This window comes from Argopecten irradians, chromosome 2 (assembly GCF_041381155.1).
Source record: "Argopecten irradians isolate NY chromosome 2, Ai_NY, whole genome shotgun sequence".
Lineage (NCBI taxonomy): Eukaryota > Metazoa > Mollusca > Bivalvia > Pectinida > Pectinidae > Argopecten > Argopecten irradians.
The window spans coordinates 5,003,023-5,023,557 of NC_091135.1; the positions used below are offsets into that span (position 1 = coordinate 5,003,023).

At 39.6% G+C, this 20,535-nt stretch overlaps 1 protein-coding gene across 1 annotated transcript in view; it reads right to left on the minus strand.

Moving 5' to 3' along the window:
• The window catches only part of LOC138313707 (ATP-dependent RNA helicase DDX42-like), a 32,544-nt gene extending 13,260 nt beyond the window's left edge, over positions 1 to 19,284 (minus strand). The window contains 9 exon segments of the mRNA XM_069254045.1: positions 6,723 to 6,851; positions 7,904 to 8,080; positions 8,421 to 8,540; positions 9,327 to 9,467; positions 9,668 to 9,821; positions 12,456 to 12,526; positions 15,993 to 16,125; positions 18,461 to 18,701; positions 19,218 to 19,284. Coding sequence (XP_069110146.1) covers positions 6,723 to 6,851; positions 7,904 to 8,080; positions 8,421 to 8,540; positions 9,327 to 9,467; positions 9,668 to 9,821; positions 12,456 to 12,526; positions 15,993 to 16,125; positions 18,461 to 18,666 — 1,131 coding nt within the window. The 5' untranslated portion in view covers positions 18,667 to 18,701; positions 19,218 to 19,284.
• Between the last annotated feature and the right edge of the window lie 1,251 nt (positions 19,285 to 20,535).

Here is a 20,535-nt window from a genome sequence, read left to right on the forward strand (position 1 = left end):
TAATTACCCAGTACATACTGTGTAGCCCCTATAATTCCAGCCCCCTCCTGACATACCTTTGTCCCCAGATATAACCACTATATCCTCCCCTCCCTCTAAATTACCCAGTACACACTGTGTAGCCCCTATAATTCCAGCCCCCTCCTGACATGCCTTTGTCCCCAGATATAACCACTATATCCTCCCCTCCCTCTAATTACCCAGTACACACTGGTGTAGCCCCTATATTTTCAGCTCCCTCCAGACATGCCTTTATCCCCAGAAATATAACCACTATATCCTCCCCTCCCTCTAATTACCCAGTACACACCGGTGTAGCCACGATAATCTTCAGTCCCCTCCTGACACACCTTTATCCCCAGATATAACCACTATATCCTCCCCTCCCTCTAATTACCCAGTACACACCGGTGTAGCCACGATAATTTCAGCCCCCTGCTGACACGCCTTTGTCCCCAGATATAACCACTATATCCTCCCCTCCCTCTTAATTACTCAGTACACACCGGTGTAGCCACAATAATTTCAGCCCCCTGCTGACAACGCCTTTATCCCCAGATATAACCACTATATCCTCCCCTCCCTCTAATTACCCAGTACACACCGGTGTAGCCCCTATAATTTCAGCCCCCTGCTGACACACCTTTGTCCCCAGATATAACCACTATATCCTCCCCTCCCTCTAATTACACAGTACACACCGGTGTAGCCACGATAATTTCAGCCCCCTGTTGACACACCCGCTCCTTTGTCCCCAGATATAACCACTATATCCTCCCCTCCCTCTAATTACCCAGTACACACCGGTGTAGCCCCTATAATTTCAGTCCCCCTCCTGACACACCTTTATCCCCAGATATAACCACTATATCCTCCCCTCCCTCTAATTACCCAGTACACACCGGTGTAGCCCCTATAATTTCAGCCCCCTGTTGACACACCTTTGTCCCCAGATATAACCACTATATCCTCCCCTCCCTCTAATTACCCAGTACATACTGGTGTAGCCCCTATATATTCCAGCCCCCTGTTGACACGCCTTTGTCCCCAGTATATAACCACTATATCCTCCCCTCCCTCTAATTACCCAGTACACACCGGTGTAGCCCCTATAATTTCAGCCCCCTGTTGACACGCCTTTGTCCCCAGATATAACCACTATATCCTCCCCTCCCTCTAATTACCCAGTACACACACCGGTGTAGCCACAATAATTTCAGCCCCCTGCTGACACACACCTTTGTCCCCAGATATAACCACTATATCCTCCCTCCCTCTAATTACCCAGTACACACCGGTGTAGCCACAATAATTTCAGCCCCCTACTGACACGCCTTTGTCCCCAGATATAACCACTATATCCTCCCCTCCCTTTAATTACCCAGTACATACTGGTGTAGCCCCTATAATTTCAGCCCCCTCCTGACACGCCTTTGTCCCCAGATATAACCACTATATCCTCCCCTCCCTCTAATTACCCAGTACACACCGGTGTAGCCCCTATAATTTCAGCCCCCTCCTGACACGCCTTTGTCCCCAGATATAACCACCATATCCTCCCTCCCTCTAATTACCCAGTACACACCGGTGTAGCCACGATAATTTCAGCCCCCTCCTGACACGCCTTTGTCCCCAGATATAACCATTATATCCTCCCCTCCCACTAATTACCCAGTACACAACCGGTGTAGCCACGATAATTTCAGCCCCCTGCTGACACGCCTTTGTCCCCAGATATAACCACTATATCCTCCCCTCCCTCTAATTACCCAGTACACACCGGTGTAGCCACGATAATTTCAGCCCCCTGTTGACACACCTTTATCCCCAGATATAACCACTATATCCTCCCCTCCCTCTAATTACCCAGTACACACTGTGTAGCCCCTATAATTCCAGCCCCCTCCTGACATGCCTTTGTCCCCAGATATAACCACTATATCCTCCCCTCCCTCTAATTACCAAGTACACACTGGTGTAGCCCCTATAATTTCAGCTCCCTGCTGACATGCCTTTGTCCCCAGATATAACCACTATATCCTCCCCTCCCACTAATTACCCAGTACACACCGGTGTAGCCACAATGATTTCAGCTCCCTCCTGATACGTCTTTGTCCCCAGATATAACCACTATATCCTCCCCTCCCACTAATTACCCAGTACATACTGGTGTAGCCCCTATATATTCCAGCCCCCTGTTGACACGCCTTTGTCCCCAGATATAACCACTATATCCTCCCCTCCCTCTAATTACCCAGTACATACTGGTGTAGCCCCTATATATTCCAGCCCCCTGCTGACACACCTTTGTCCCCAGATATAACCACTATATCCTCCCCTCCCTCTAATTACCCAGTACACACTGGTGTAGCCCCTATATTTTCAGCTCCCCTCCAGACATGCCTTTATCCCCAGATATAACCACTATATCCTCCCCTCCCTCTAATTACCCAGTACAGTACACACCGGTGTACGTAGCCACGATAATTTCAGCCCCCTGTTGACACACCTTTGTCCCCAGATATAACCACTATATCCTCCCCTCCCTCTAATTACCCAGTACACACCGGTGTAGCCACGATAATTTCAGTCCCCTCCTGACACACCTTTATCCCCAGATATAACCACTATATCCTCCCCTCCCTCTAATTACCCAGTACACACCGGTGTAGCCACGATAATTTCAGCCCCCTGCTGACACGCCTTTGTCCCCAGATATAACCACTATATCCTCCCCTCCCTCTAATTACTCAGTACACACCGGTGTAGCCACAATAATTTCAGCCCCCTGCTGACACGCCTTTATCCCCAGATATAACCACTATATCCTCCCCTCCCTCTAATTACCCCACACACACCGGTGTAGCCCCTATAATTTCAGCCCCCTGCTGACACACCTTTGTCCCCAGATATAACCACTATATCCTCCCCTCCCTCTAATTACCCAGTACACACCGGTGTAGCCACGATAATTTTCAGCCCCCTGTTGACACACCTTTGTCCCCAGATATAACCACTATATCCTCCCCTCCCTCTAATTACCCAGTACACACTGGTGTAGCCCCTATAATTTTCAGTCCCCTCCTGACACACCTTTATCCCCAGATATAACCACTATATCCTCCCCTCCCTCTAATTACCCAGTACACACCGGTGTAGCCCCTATAATTTCAGCCCCCTGTTGACACGCACCTTTGTCCCCAGATATAACCACTATATCCTCCCCTCCCTCTAATTACCCAGTACATACCGGTGTAGCCCCCTATATATTCCAGCCCCCTGTTGACACGCCTTTGTCCCCAGATATAACCACTATATCCTCCCCTCCCTCTAATTACCCAGTACACACCGGTGTAGCCCCTATAATTTCAGCCCCCTGTTGACACGCCTTTGTCCCCAGATATAACCACTATATCCTCCCCTCCCTCTAATTACCCAGTACACACCGGTGTAGCCACAATAATTTCAGCCCCCTGCTGACACACCTTTGTCCCCAGATATAACCACTATATCCTCCCCTCCCTCTAATTACCCAGTACACACCGGTGTAGCCACAATAATTTCAGCCCCCTACTGACACGCCTTTGTCCCCAGATATAACCACTATATCCTCCCCTCCCTTTAATTACCCAGTACATACTGGTGTAGCCCCTATAATTTCAGCCCCCTCCTGACACGCCTTTGTCCCCAGATATAACCACTATATCCTCCCCTCCCTCTAATTACCCAGTACACACCGGTGTAGCCCCTATAATTTCAGCCCCTGTTGACACACCTTTGTCCCCAGATATAACCACTATATCCTCCCCTCCCTCTAATTACCCAGTACACACCATTGTAGCCACGATAATTTCAGCCCCCTCCTGACACGCCTTTGTCCCCAGATATAACCATATATCCTCCCCTCCCACTAATTACCCAGTACACACCGGTGTAGCCACGATAATTTCAGCTCCCTCCTGACACGCCTTTGTCCCCAGATATAACCATTATATCCTCCCTCCCACTAATTACCCAGTACACACCGGTGTAGCCACGATAATTTCAGCCCCCTCCTGACACGCCTTTGTCCCCAGATATAACCATTATATCCTCCCCTCCCACTAATTACCCAGTACACACCGGTGTAGCCACGATAATTTCAGCTCCCTCCTGACATGCCTTTGTCCCCAGATATAACCATTATATCCTCCCCTCCCACTAATTACCCAGTACATACCGGTGTAGCCACGATAATTTCAGCTCCCTCCTGACACGCCTTTGTCCCCAGATATAACCACTATCCTCCCCTCCCACTAATTACCCAGTACACACCGGTGTAGCCACGATAATTTCAGCTCCCTCCTGACACGCCTTTGTCCCCAGATATAACCATATATCCTCCCCTCCCACTAATTACCCAGTACACACCGGTGTAGCCACGATAATTTCAGCTCCCTCCTGACACGCCTTTGTCCCCAGATATAACCATTATCCTCCCCTCCCACTAATTACCCAGTACACACCGGTGTAGCCACGATAATTTCAGCTCCCTCCTGACACGCCTTTGTCCCCAGATATAACCATTATATCCTCCCCTCCCACTAATTACCCAGTACACACCGGTGTAGCCACGATAATTTCAGCCCCATCCTGACACGCCTTTGTCCCCAAATATAACCACTATATCCTCCCCTCCCACTAATTACCCAGTACACACCGGTGTAGCCACGATAATTTCAGCTCCCTCCTGACACGCCTTTGTCCCCAGATATAACCATTATATCCTCCCCTCCCACTAATTACCCAGTACATACCGGTGTAGCCCCTATAATTTCAGCCCCTCCTGACACGCCTTTGTCCCCAGATATAACCATTATATCCTCCCCTCCCACTAATTACCCAGTACATACCGGTGTAGCCACGATAATTTCAGCTCCCTCCTGACACGCCTTTGTCCCCAGATATAACCATTATCTCCTCCCCTCCCACTAATTACCCAGTACACACCGGTGTAGCCACGATAATTTCAGCCCCCTCCTGACACGCCTTTGTCCCCAGATATAACCACTATATCCTCCCCTCCCACTAATTACCCAGTACACACCGGTGTAGCCACTATAATTTCAGCTCCCTCCTGACACGCCTTTGTCCCCAGATATAACCATTATATCCTCCCCTCCCACTAATTACCCAGTACACACCGGTGTAGCCCTATAATTTCAGCTCCCTCCTGACACGCCTTTGTCCCCAGATATAACCATTATCCTCCCCTCCCACTAATTACCCAGTACACACCGGTGTAGCCCTATAATTTCAGCTCCCTCCTGACACGCCTTTGTCCCCAGATATAACCACTATATCCTCCCTCCCACTAATTACCCAGTACATACCGGTGTAGCCCCTATAATTTCAGCCCCCTCCTGACACGCCTTTGTCCCCAGATATAACCACTATATCCTCCCCTCCCACTAATTACCCAGTACATACCGGTGTAGCCCCTATAATTTCAGCTCCCTCCTGACACGCCTTTGTCCCCAGATATAACCATTATATCCTCCCCTCCCACTAATTACCCAGTACACACCGGTGTAGCCCCTATAATTTCAGCCCCCTCCTGACACGCCGTTGTCCCCAGATATAACCACTATATCCTCCCCTCCCACTAATTACCCAGTACACACCGGTGTAGCCCTATAATTTCAGCTCCCTCCTGACACGCCTTTGTCCCTAGATATAACCATTATATCCTCCCCTCCCACTAATTACCCAGTACACACCGGTGTAGCCCTATAATTTCAGCTCCCTCCTGACACGCCTTTATCCCCAGATATAACCATTATATCCTCCCCTCCCACTAATTACCCAGTACATACCGGTGTAGCCACGATAATTTCAGCTCCCTCCTGACACGCCTTTGTCCCCAGATATAACCATTATATCCTCCCCTCCCACTAATTACCCAGTACATACCGGTGTAGCCACGATAATTTCAGCTCCCTCCTGACACGCCTTTGTCCCCAGATATAACCATATATCCTCCCCTCCCACTAATTACCCAGTACACACCGGTGTAGCCCCTATAATTTCAGCTCCCTCCTGACACGCCTTTGTCCCCAGATATAACCCCTATATCTTCCCCTCCCACTAATTACCCAGTACACACCGGTGAAGCAACTATAATTTCAGCTCCCTCCTGACACGCCTTTGTCCCCAGATATAACTATTATCCTCCCCTCCCACTAATTACCCAGTACACACCAGTGTAGCCACGATAATTTCAGCTCCCTCCTGACATGCCTTTGTCCCCAGATATAACCATTATCCTCCCCTCCCACTAATTACCCAGTACACACCGGTGTAGCCCCTATAATTTCAGCTCCCTCCTGACACGCCTTTGTCCCCAGATATAACCATTATATCCTCCCCTCCCACTAATTACCCAGTACATACCGGTGTAGCCACGATAATTTCAGCTCCCTCCTGACACGCCTTTATCCCCAGATATAACCATTATATCCTCCCTCCCACTAATTACCCAGTACACACCGCTGTAGCCACGATAATTTCAGCTCCCTCCTGACATGCCTTTGTCCCCAGATATAACCATTATATCCTCCCCTCCCACTAATTACCCAGTACATACCGGTGTAGCCACGATAATTTCAGCTCCCTCCTGACACGCCTTTGTCCCCAGATATAACCATTATATCCTCCCCTCCCACTAATTACCCAGTACATACCGGTGTAGCCACGATAATTTCAGCTCCCTCCTGACATGCCTTTGTCTGTTCGTACATGTTGCCACCTCCGTAAGCACACACCACATTTATGTTGTACACTTTTCCAAACTTCTTTGCCTCGTGATAAATCTGAAACAATATCATAACAATAACAAATAATATCATCTCATTTCAATTACACTACCAAAAACGTTCTTTTATTAACATATGGATATATAACAGGTTTAACCACCAGAGTTTGACGTTCTGTCAATAGTATATAGTACAAATATATAAAAAATACCCCTATATACTATATAAAAACAGTATATAGGGGTATTTTTTATATCTTTTCATATATATTATTGACAGAATGTCAAACTCCTGTGGTTTAACAGAGATCTATCATTAAAGGCCCACTACCTTTAGGTAACACAGATTTAAAGTTTCTTAAAAACAAAAGTAGCCTAAGAACATTTATATTGATGGTCTAAGATAAATTTACAATATATACAAGTGCAAGACCCCCTTCATAATCAATGTTACCACTAAAGATTCATTTCACCTTTTTGTAATCTGGCCCAAAGATAGTAAACTAACACACAGTAATTGGTATGACAGCGGCAAACATAAGACGACCTGCGTTACAAAAAGTAACATTTGATTTATTTAATAAAATTGTTCAGAAGGTGATGATAAGTGTAGTATTCTCTACAAATTATCAATCTCGTTTTGCATTCCAATTTTAAAAGATTAAAGCCGTTTCAGTAATTGTAGTTGGCCTTTAAGAGATGACCATGAAAAGCATCTTGAGTTCAATTACTTATTTATAAAGCAACACATATTAATTAGTTACAACTCTTCCTTACAGTTTGTAATCAGTTGTATTGAAATTCAAATATGCCTTTGATATCATGTCTAAAAACAAATAAAAAACTGAATAATTTCCAGTTTTTATTTTACCAGTAACTTTTTAAAATTTGATATTCCTTTTCATGGCAAAAAGATACAACATATAAAAGACAGGATCTAGACTTTCTATTAAAAAGTGACAGTTAGAAATACCAAATTTACCGTAATTTTCTTAAATATATACATTCTTGTTATATGTGAGTTTTACAACAGGATTCAAATTCCTACAGTATGTGTGAAACATTTCATCATGAGTAAGAGTATACAGAGTCTATAGTAGTTTTGTGTACCTGTTGTGACAGCTCCCTAGTAGGGGCCAGTATGAGCCCTATAGGTCCATCTCCTGGCTCCAGCTCCTTCTGGTCCATTATGTGTACGAGAAGGGGCCATAGGTATGTGGCAGTTTTCCCACTACCCGTCTTGGCTATACCAATAATGTCTCGGCCATTCAGTATGATGGGTACTCCCTGCACAGGTGTAAAATTATATCTTAATAAAGACATTTCTTAGGAAATTTCCAATTCTTACACCACTTCCTATATTCTATATTTATATACTTTCTTTATTCTATATTTATATAATGTATATGCTATTTATATAATATATATGTAAAATCTGATTAGTTAATATTGTGTCCTTTTACATGTATTTTGAAATTTATGAATCAACATGAACGCCAGAACACCATGCCACCTGAAAAAGAGATACAAATAACATTGCTTACAAGGGATACATCTTTATACTATTATTAGAATCAAATTAATACATACCATTGGTGGTTATTGAAATGATTTTCTGACAACTAACCTGAGCCTGAATAGGAGTAGGCTGTGTGTATTCAGACTTTCTAATTACAGCCATGAGTTCATCATCAAAACCAAAATGTGCGAAGCTGGATGTGGGATTGGGAGGGGCAAACCCAGATACCTGAAAATAGAACAATAATTTATATACTTTTTAAAATAGATGACAGAAAAACATACTTTAAACATATTAATAGAACATATGTTTTGGGTGATATAAATGGAAAGCACATTAATGACATAGCCAATTTTGGTACAATTATGACAACAATCTCAATATCATACATCTTTCATAAAATTCATAGTTAATCAGTCTATCTCAACTCATGACCCAGAGATGAAGGGCTAGTGGTGGAATGTTCAAAACCTTGAACCACTTGGCCAAAGCAGAATTAGAGCATGTTAGTGCTAGACTAAACCACACGGTCACCACAGCCCAAAGATAGAGACATAAGGGTAGAACTCAGGACATCTAAACACCCCTGAGTCTCTTCAATCCTTCAAAAAGAACCTGATAAATGTCTTTTTCAATATACCAAGACTTTAACTAGAGACTTAACCTGAAACAAAGTTTTGTTCAATATATACCGAGACATTCACTAGAAACTTAACCTTAAACAAAGTTTTTTTCAATATACCGAGACATTCACTAGAAACTTAACCTTAAACAAAGTTTTGTTCAATATACTGAGACATTCACTAAGTCTTGTTCAATATACTGAGACATTCACTAGAGACTTAACCTTAAACCAAGTTTTGTTCAATATACTAAGAAATTCACTAAGTTTTGTTCAATACTGGTATACTGAGACATTCACTAAGTTTTGTTCAATATACTGAGACATTCACTAGAGACTTACCCTTAAACCAAGTTTTGTTCAATATACTGAGACATTTACAAGAGACTTACCCTTAAACCAAGTTTATTTCTAAGTTCATCGACTTGACTCTGTGTAAGTTTAGAAATCTCTTCATGTTCCTGGTAGAAATTTTTCTCAAATTTCTTATAATCAATTTCTGTATGGTCAATAGGAGGCAATGGATCAATCATCTGTAAAAAATATAAATGATTAAATTATCAGGGTCAATTAAGTGAACTGCAAAATTTTATAAACAACTCTGTGAACTCAAAATAGTAAATATTATTTTTGCCAAACAAAAAAAAAATAGAAATCATATTTCTGTTTGATACAATGCATCCATTATCCATTTAGATTTATTTTTCATTGAATTTTGACTTTCTGAAGTTACCTTATTTTTCTCTGGTATGATAGGATTCCCATCGGCATCATATTCAATTCCTGTCTCATCTTCATCAAGGATGACACCAGCCATGGGATTCTCTTCCATGTAGCGGAAAAATGCTTCCTGGACATCTTCATTTTCAATGTCGTCTCTCACGCCCCTAAACAGTGCCAAATTAATGTGTCAAATCAGTTAATATTTGTTTCTTTTAAATAGATTTAATTTGTATTTTTTAATTTGATGCTTGTACAGATAATATACACTTCAAATTTGGCCAATCAATTATTATAAAAGTTCTCTTCCAGAAGTGAATCAATATACCATACAGAGATAAAAGACGAACAAACCTTCGGAATGTATGCCATACTGCATAGTGACATGATTTTGACACATTATACTCTGCATATTGAGTAAAGCATCTATTAAGGTATGTATGAAAAAGATGAGGTGATCAAGAGATGAAGAATCAGGACAAAATTGTATGCAGAAGCACAGAAATAAAATGTAATGAAAATTTCATCTAATATGATTGTGATACTAAAGAATTAAAAAAAAACACCATCAAAACTTTTGATAAAAAGTTTAAACCTTTCCATTGAATTTCTAAAACAACAAAATTTAATTTCCATGCAATCGGAAACCCACAAAAGTAACAGAGTTTTTACATGAATTATTATAAAATACTACTGGCAGACGACCAGTTCTCGACGGGTACCAATTCTCGCCATCACATGTGTACTTGTTCGATCACAGACAAATTTTCAGACATTTTTTATGGAAATCAACATGGTCGTGTCTTCTATTGGAAGATGGCTTTTTTGACTAAAGGACCTGTTACACCTACCATTGAATTTTGCCCACGAACCAATTTAACAAAACCTAGGTGCAAAAAGAATTTGTAAGATAACTTTAAACAAGAGATCCCAGAGGGAATTTTGTAGTACTATAAAAAAGAATTTGACCTATCAATTGCAAAATGCAATATGCACCACTAGCGCCCTAGGGGAACCTACATATAAAAATTTAAGATAACTTAACAAACTTTAACAAAAACCAATCCCAAGATGGTCCCGCCTGGCAGGCCATTTATGTTTGACGAGATTGTCCCAAAATGCAATATGCACAACTAAGGGCCTAGGGGCAACCTGGTGTATGGAATTTTTGCTTTTGAGATCCCTTCAACTCATTTCTGAGAAATAGAGGGTGAACAAACTGTTACCACCTAGAAACAAAAAAAATCAGTAACTTTGTCCAAAAATAGCATGTATACAAAACTTAACAATCAAAATCCAAGTATGGCCGCACTGTCTGCCATCTTGTTAACTGATCGGATCCCAAATTGCAATTAATGCACAACTAGGGTCCAAGGGGAAGCTACATATGAAATTTGAAGAAAGACCCTATAAGTACTTTCCGAGACAATAGCGGATAACAAAATCTTAACTATCAACAATCCAAGAATGGCCGGTGCGCTGTCGGCCATCTTGTTACCTGATCGGTCCCAAATTGCAATATGCACAACTAGGGTCCTAGGGGAACATATATATGAAATTTGAGAAAGATCCCATTAGTACTTTCCGAAAAATCAGCAGTAACAAACTACAACTATCAAAATCCAAGATGGCCGCCTGTCGGCCATCTTGTTAACCGATCGGGTCCCAAATTGCAATATGCACAACTAGGGTCCTAGGGGAACCTACATATGAAATTTGAAAAAGATCCCTTGAGCACTTTCTGAGAAATAGCGGTAACAAACTTTAACTATCAAAATCCAAGATGGCCGCCTGTCGGCCATCTTGTTAACCGATCGGTCTCCCAAATTGCAATATGAACAACAAGGGTCCTAGGGAACCTACATATGAAATTTAAGAAAGATCCCTTGAGCACTTTTCTGAAAATAGCAGTAACAAACTTTAACTATCAAAATCCAAGAAGGCCCGTCCTGTCGGCCATCTTGTTGACACGATTGGTCACCAAAAAGTTGCAATATGCACAACTAGGGTCCTAGGGGAACATACGTATGAAAATTTGAGAAAGATCCCTTTATTACTTTCCGAGAAATAGCGGTAACACACATTTTAACTATCAAAATCCAAGATGGCCCGCCTGTCGGCCATGTTGTTTACCTGATCGGTTCCCAAATTGCAATATGCACAACTTAGGGTCCCTAGGGGAACATACATATGAAATTTGAAGAAAGATCCCTCTAGTACTTTCTTGAGAAATAGCGGTTACAAACTTTAACTAGCAAAATCCAAGATGGCCGCCTGTCGGCCATCTTGTTAACCGATCGGTCCCAAATTGCAATATGCACAACTAGGGTCCTAGGGGAACCTACATATGAAATTTTGAGAAAGATCCCTTGAGCACTTTCTGAGAAATAGCGGTAACAAACTTAAACTATCAAAATCAAAGATGGCCGCCTGTCGGCCATCTTGTTGACCGATCGGTCCCAAAATGCAATATGCACAACTAGGGTCCTAGGGGAACCAGCATATGAAAATTTAAGAAAGAATCCCTTCAGTGCTTTTTGAGAAATAGCGGTAACAAGAATTGTTAACGGACGGACGGACGGACGGACGGAAGGACGGAAGGACGGACGGACGACGGACCACGGACGAAAGGCGATTTGAATAGCCCACCATCTGATGATGGTGGGCTAAAAATTCCAGGGACCCCAGTGGTAATCGTACAGATACAGATGCGATGATGAGAATTGGTACTCAGTGAGAACTGGTCGCCTGCCAGTAACTGTAATGCTATCTAATAATTACCAATCAACAACACTACATACTTGTCTTTTTTCTTCTCTTTTGGTTTTTCCTTATGTTCCTTGCCTTCTTTCATTTTACCTTTTACTTCTGCCTGGAAGTCAATCATAACAAAACTTCTCATAAAATCTGATGGTATACAAGTCTAAAATTCTTAAGTGATATTTCTACAAATGAGAGCTTAAGGGTATACAAGTCTAAAATTCTTAAGTGATATTTCTACAAATGAGAGCTTAAGGGTATACAAGTCTAAAATTCTTAAGTGATATTTCAACAAATGAGAGCTTAAGGGTATACAAGTCTAAAATTCTTAAGTGATATTTCTACAAATGAGAGCTTAAGGTATTGATAATGTGCTTCGGATTTTGAAAAATTACTACTTAATTGTAGTCTAATTTTTCAGGCATATTAATCATGTTTATTTATCTCGGAAGAGTCATAAATGATAATTTCACAAAACATTTAACATTGTAGAAATCAACCTTCAAATCAAATACATTCAATTATTAACTTACATTATATATAATAATAATAATAAAAATACTGTAAGAGATATCTTCATAATTCCAATTGTTCTGAAATCAGAACGATTTTATAAGTGTTCCAGCAAAATTAATGTAGTGTTACTTACTGACTTTTGGAGAAAATCAACTTTTTGTGTCCCTTTTTTCCCTGATGCAAATATTCACTTGGAAGGTCTTTATCACTACAGTGTTTATTCCCATTGAAAACAAGCGTTCTGACGCCCTTCGCAGGTTAAGTTCATTTTACGAATTTAAAGTCAAAAAAGGAAGCGGAACAATATCAAGAAACTATGCATTTTCAGCTCTAACATAGACATTAATCGGGCACAGAACTCGATATCGGATAATAAGAATTGCCTATAATAGTTGCAATAGGAAAATATTACGATGTCAGTAAATAAATGTTTAATTTCTTTCGTTTGATTCGATTTCTAAATTTGATGACTTGATCCCGAACATTCCTGTGACATCACTTTTAGTAGGAGTGAATGAAACGGCAGTCAGTCCCACCAAACAGTGACGTCACAATCACCGGAATGACGTCGCTTGCATATTTCCCACGGTAGTAAAAACGAGTACACTCTCATTCGGTTTAGTGAATGCATCTTTTCTTGATCATCAAAGAAGCGTTTCGCTTTGAGCGAAATCGTGTAAATAACAGGCAATTTGCTTTCGTTTTGAATACCATCTTCTGTATGTATAATGAAAAAGTTGCAGGATAAACAGAATACACGGTCACTATCTTACAATACAAGTTTTATTTTGGTGTCGACAGGGAAAACCGAGATGAATCGGCAAAACCTCCTCATCTCATCTCATCGCACAAACGATATCAGCATCAATATTAATTATAGCAAAATAAAAATGCCCACCGTTGGAAATATTGCACGTACATTCATTATTAACATAAACCAGTAATTAGAATAATCATTTATTTCATCTAGACTTAATAATTTGCAAATCCCATACACCGCCTGCAAGGAGACATCTTCGACCTATCGCTACCCACGATGCTCTCGATCGAGGTCTTATATTATGTAACTTTTCATGGGATATCAAATCTAGATATATATGTTTTCGACAGTTAAATTTCTATGAACATGTGTAAAACAAACAGTCTCAACTGCTATTCCGAGACCGTAAAATGCAATCTTGATCACCTCAGCCAAAAACACAGGGGCACCCAAAATATGACAGAAAAGTTTACTAGTAATTTGATACGTATGTCATTTTAAAGTATTGGAGACGTTTTGATATGTACGTGTATATCATGACGTTTCAAGTGGTTGCCCGTTTTGTTTTTTTTGTGAAAAATGAATTATACATATAATGTATAAAAATTCGTTTAGCTTTTTTATTGTCATTATTGTTATATACACTGTAAGTGATATTTAAACGATAATACATATTTTACCTAAGAAGCCAATGATATATATAATGTAAGTATCGGTTAGCTTGTTAACTTACATTATATATAATAATAATAATAAAAATACTGTAAGAGGTATCTTCATAATTCCAATTGTTCTGAAATCAGAACGATTTTTTTAAGTGTTCCAGCAAAATTAATGTAGTGTAACTTACTTACATTTGGAGAAAATCGACTTTTTGTGTCCCAATTTTCCTGATGCAAATATTCACTGTTGCCATACTTGGAAGGTCTTTATCACTACGGTGTTTATTCCCGTTGAAAAACAAACGTTCTGACGCCCTTCGCGGGTTAAGTTCATTTTACGAATTTAAAGTCAACAAAAGAAGCGGAACAATATAAAGAAAACAGTGCATTTTTCAGCTCTAATATCGACATTAGTCAGGCACAGAACTAGATACCAGATAATAAGAATTTCCTGTAATAGTTGAAATAGAAAAATATTACGATGTCAGTAAATAGATGTTTAATTTCTTTCGTTTGATTCAATTTCTAAATTTGATGACTTGATCCCGAACATTCCAGTGACGTCACTTTTAGTAGGAGTGAATGAAACGGCAGTCAGTCCCGCCAAACAGTTTACGTCACAATCACCGGAATGACGTCACTTACATATTTCCCACGTAAGTAAAAAGGAGTAAACACTCATTCGATTTAGTAAAAGCATCTTTTCTTGATCATCAAAGAAGCATTTCGCTTTAAGCGAAATCGTGTAAATAACAGGCAATTTGTTTTCGTTTTGAATACCATCTTCTGTATGTATAATGAAAAAGTTGCAGGATAAACAGAATACACGGTCACTATCTTACAATACAAGTTTTATTTTGGTGTCGACAGGGAAAACCGAGATGACTGGGCAAAACCTCCTCATCGCACAAACGATAGCAGCATCAATATTAATTATAGCAAAATAAAAATGTCCAACGTTGGAAATATTGCAAGTACATTCATTATTTACATAAACCAGTAATTAGAATAATCATTTATTTCATCTAGACTAAATAATTTGCAAATCCCATACACCGCCTGCAAGGAGATGTCCTTGGCCTATCGCTACCCACAGTGGCACGCAAATTATGACAGAAACGTTTACTAGTAATTTGATACATACATGTATGTCATTTAAAAGTATTGGAGACCTTTTGATATGCACGTGTATATCATGACGTTTCAAGTGGCTGCCCGTATTATTTTTTGTGAAAAAGAATTATACCTATATGTTATAAAACTCGGTTAGCTTTTTTTATTGTCATTATTGTTATAGACACTGTATGTGATATTTAAACGAAAACACATATTTTACCTAAGAAGCCAATGATATATATATATATAATGTAAGTATCGGTTAGCTTGTAATAATAGATAATAATAATAAATTTTATTTACTGAGGATAGAAACCTGATTTAGCCAAGGGCTAATTTCCCTCTGGGTCCTTTTTGCCTTCAATTGCTGAGTTCACGCCAGTTGTCGCCAACATCGCATTTTTCGAACAAATATTTCATTGGTGATAAAATTGTGACTCATGAGAATGTTTTGGCTACGGAAAAATTGCCATCATTTTGTGCGAATGATGGTACTCAATCATACTTCTATAATTGTGACTCACCTCAATATCAGCCATGAAGGCATCTAAGGGATCATCACTGTCACTTCCATCTTTGTTTTTGTCATCAGCACCAGGACTTCCGGGTGCGGGCTGATACTCCAGGTCACCTTCTTCATCATCGTCATCAAAATACCTGGTGCAGAAAATTATCATTGAATACCTGGTAAAGATCTTGTCATCAAAATGGTAAATACTTCATTGCATATTGGACACCTTAAAAATGTATTTCATCATCATGGCTTTCACATTATTCTATATTTTGCTCCAAATAAATTACACCAGCATATATACCAGTCATATTTTTACTTAAATATCCGAGATATACTTTTGTGATGTTTTAATTGAACCAAATAATATAACAAAAATCTTATTTTTTATTCCGTAAGAGTACAACATTGTGTTTTTGACAAGAGTAAAATTAATTCAAACATCACTTATTATCTAAGACAGAATTTATTATCTTCAGGAGATAATTTCAATTTAAAATATGTTTTTTTTTTTTTTTTTTTTTTAAACTGAAGGGATTTATAAAGGTATAAAAGCTTAAAAGGGTACAAACAAAGACAGCCATATATACCATTTCGTTAAATTATAAGAAAATTTGACCTTAAAATTAAGTCATTCTATAAAGATCTTGAAAAGCATATAGCTTATGATAATGATTCAAAACTACAGAGACCGGACAGAAGTATTCGGACAAACGCGTCGTGATATATACCGCTAAATTTTCATGCGGCACGTAAAAATCGGAATAAATCCAGTTTGAAGGCTTGGTTCGCATCATCGTATACGTCATCGGAAAGATGACGTCATGCATAATTTTGTGGCGGTAAAAATAAATCATGTCGTCTGCCGACGGAATCGCAGGAATTTATGGAAATAACATGGGTCGTCGTGGTAAAGAAGTGACATCAGGCTTAAGAAAAGCGGTCGTAGCGATGATAGAAGGTGGGATAAAACAAACAATTGTTGCAGATAGGTTAGGCATACCAAAATCTACAATTTCTGATATTTGGAAGCGATATCTGAGACGAGGAAACATTGAAAATACACATCGATGTGAAGGACGCCATATTTGACAGATCAGGACCAGAGAAGGCCCTTAAAAGTTGTGCGCGGATATAGGAGAAAAACGTTCGATGAAGTAACAGCTGAATTAAATGACTACAGGAACACTGTAAATGCTGTACAGGTTAGTAGTAAAACGATTGACCGGAATTTAAAAAGTCAGGGATACCGTAGGAGGGTGAAGAAATTATGCGTGAAGTCAATTTAAGGAAACTTGTGACATTTTGCTTTGATAAAAGAAATCTGACTGTAGAAAACTATTAGAAAGATGTTATTTTTTCTGATGAAAGTCAAATTGTGATCGGTAATGACAAGGATTTATAAGTGAGAAGGATTCGTGTCTGTCTCTTTACATTACTAAACACCACGCGAGACGCCTATGAACCGGGAATAAAAACCGTTTTTCTCAACAAATACTTGTCTTATCGAGTCAAACGAAACACCATTGTAAAGTTTATTAAATTTCACGACGTTTATAACTTGTTATAAAGACGAAATGTTTAGGGGATATGTCTTAAATTTTCGTTAAAAAAAATCGACAGCTCATGAAATGACAGCACCGCTTCAGAAAGTAAGACGGTAACCCTCGCACACCCGCAAGCTACATCAAAGGCTGCGCCGGCGGATATCAAAGGAAAATCAGTCGTCGCCCAACGTCACGGTCAGTGCACAAACACAAAAGCGCCTGCCTTGGACTTCCCCAAAACCCAGTGTGACTTATCCTTCTCATATACGTCCTTGGTAATGACAACAGAATTTTTTATATGGAGGCGAAAAGACGAGGCATACCGGCCAGCCTGCATCTGTCCACGGTCACACAGAAAACTTTCATGATGATTTGGGGGTGTATTACCCATTATGGAGTTGGTACTGTTTGCAGTGTAAATGGAACCATCAATTCACTAAAATATATTGAAATTTTGGAAGAGAATTTGTTTTAGCGAGACACTTCGCAAACCAAATCTACATTTTTCAACAGGACAATGCTCCAGTTCAGAATATTTTACAAACCATGAATGACCCCCACAAAGTCCTGATTTAAATATCATCGAAAATGAGTGGTTAAACCTTAAAATACCACTAAAAACAGTGGTCAACAACATCACTAATCAAACAGAACATTTTGACGCAATACAAACCATCTGGCAAGGCATTGATGTAGAATACATTCAAGGTTTATACCAATAGATTCCTGATCGTCTGAAGAAAGTACGAAAGTCCAAGGGTCAGATCACCAAATATTAGGTCAGTATTGATATATCTCAACACATATATTTTTTATAAAGAGTTTTATTTTCCTAGCGAGATGTTCACATGACATTACGGCAGCCATTTTGTCTGAATACTTCTGTCCGATCTCTGTATATATACTATCTTATATGCAATATACAAAATCATACTCGTCTTCATTCCTGGCTCTTCGTTTCCCTATATTTGTACTATATCCAAAGGACCGCCCAGGCATGAACCTGCCACCTGCATTACTTGGCATCCCTGCCATTCCAGACACTGGTTTTGCAGGATCAACTTCATCAGGTTTCTTGCCAAGTGCGAATCCTGAAAATCCGAACCCTTTAGGTTTTCCATCTTCTCCTTTGTGAAACATGGCTTTAGAAATTAGGCGTCAGCATGTATTGATATCTGTGAAAGAATAAAACCGAATTTTTACAGGGAATCACAACTACGTTAATAAGTCTCTTTCATGAATGTATGCAGGAAAAGGTAACCCCTAAACAATTGACATGGGGTGTCTGCTTGATATGAAGTCTGCCAAAAAATATAGTTAGTCACTTTTACTGTACTTTTAACATGGAAATGTATAAACATGACAAGCATCAGCTTTCATTTTGGAATGGATTCATCATAATTATTTCTAAAGCATCTCTAAGAACTAATCATTTCACATGATCACTCAAAACTAAGGTTGCACGCATTGTGGCAACAAGCAGAAACCTATCCGATTTGTCTTATGTTGATCTTCGAATGATGTCATGAACTGATGAAGATCGAAGGATTTCCCGTGTTTCTCTTTTGCATTTTATCTAAAATTGCAGCTTAATTTCTCCATGAATGCATATGTTGATCTTTCAACCCTTAGATAGGGTAACATAACGAGAGAGCATGAACAACAAGACTAGTTTCATATCTGACTTTTACCCGCATGAAAATGTTTTCTTCAGACGCCATTCGCATTATCTTTTTACCTTCCCGAATGAAGAGTTCCGTTTGCTTTTAACATAATTGATACACACCACCTGGCGCATATGACGTCCAACCTCCTGCATAAATCAGGTTATATTTTCACATTACAACACACAAGAAATTAATTTATCTAATCTCTGTTTAGATATATACATGCACTACTATTTAGATTAATGATTAAAAAGTGTTTTATTGTATATTTATCGGAATGCTTCCAATCTCCACAAGCTTACATGTATAACATTTTTCCTTATTTATCTTCATGAGCCAATGTACATCTGTAAATGGAGCTCCAGAAACCATAAATTGTTGGGTTGCTGTTTCATGACCTTAAATTCGATGTCATTAGTAAATAGTTAAGTATAACCACAATGTTTACAATCATCGGAATATCATTCACCAAAACAAAATTGAAAAGAATCGGCCCTAGAACATCCCCTTGTGGTACACCGCTTTTTTTTTTAGAAGTATAAATCCTATTCCTATTAAAGTAAGATGCATCCTGGCACATTCATTACACGTCATTTTATACATTGACACATGTATGCTATTTGAGACACATGAACAATGCATATTGAATATTGACAAAAATTGACAAAGGTCAGCAGCATATTTGATTTCGAGTCCTTGTCAAGTTAAGTTGCACATCGGCCCTACATCTCATTTTCAGAGCCCTGTCTCGCCTTCTTCAAGTTTTGTTTGAATTTCTATTAGGATAATGTTACGTCACAGGAGCCACAACATGAACATGCCATAGCACCAGTACGGAGAAGAAAGCCTTTTAAAACGACACACAGCATGGTTCTTACTTGCATATACATGTAAGGCAAAAAAAAAAATGTTTCTTTAGGATAACATTGGGAAAAAATAGGGTCGGTAGGTCGAAAAGATTTTTTTTTAGTGTCTTTCACTCTAAAATAATGGTCGTAACTGGAGTCTGAGATCGAAATCCCGACTTTTCAAAAAAAAAAAAAAAAATAAAAAAAAATTGTATAAAAGTGGGGAAAATATAGGGTCGGGAAAAAAATTAGGGTCGGTCGGGTAACCCTTAACAGACATATTTTTTGTTGGCCTAATGCAAAAGAGCAGAAGACACATTGAATCTCATACACAGGACCTGAACAGACAGAGAGGGAAGAGAGAGCTTACACAGATTGTCCGATACCAAGAATATGGAATATACGAGATGAATTAAGTCAAAACCCTGGGCTAGAGGGCCAGCACTTTGACAATGGCTTGTCCCGATGTCTCGAAGTTTCAAATATCCCAGTGG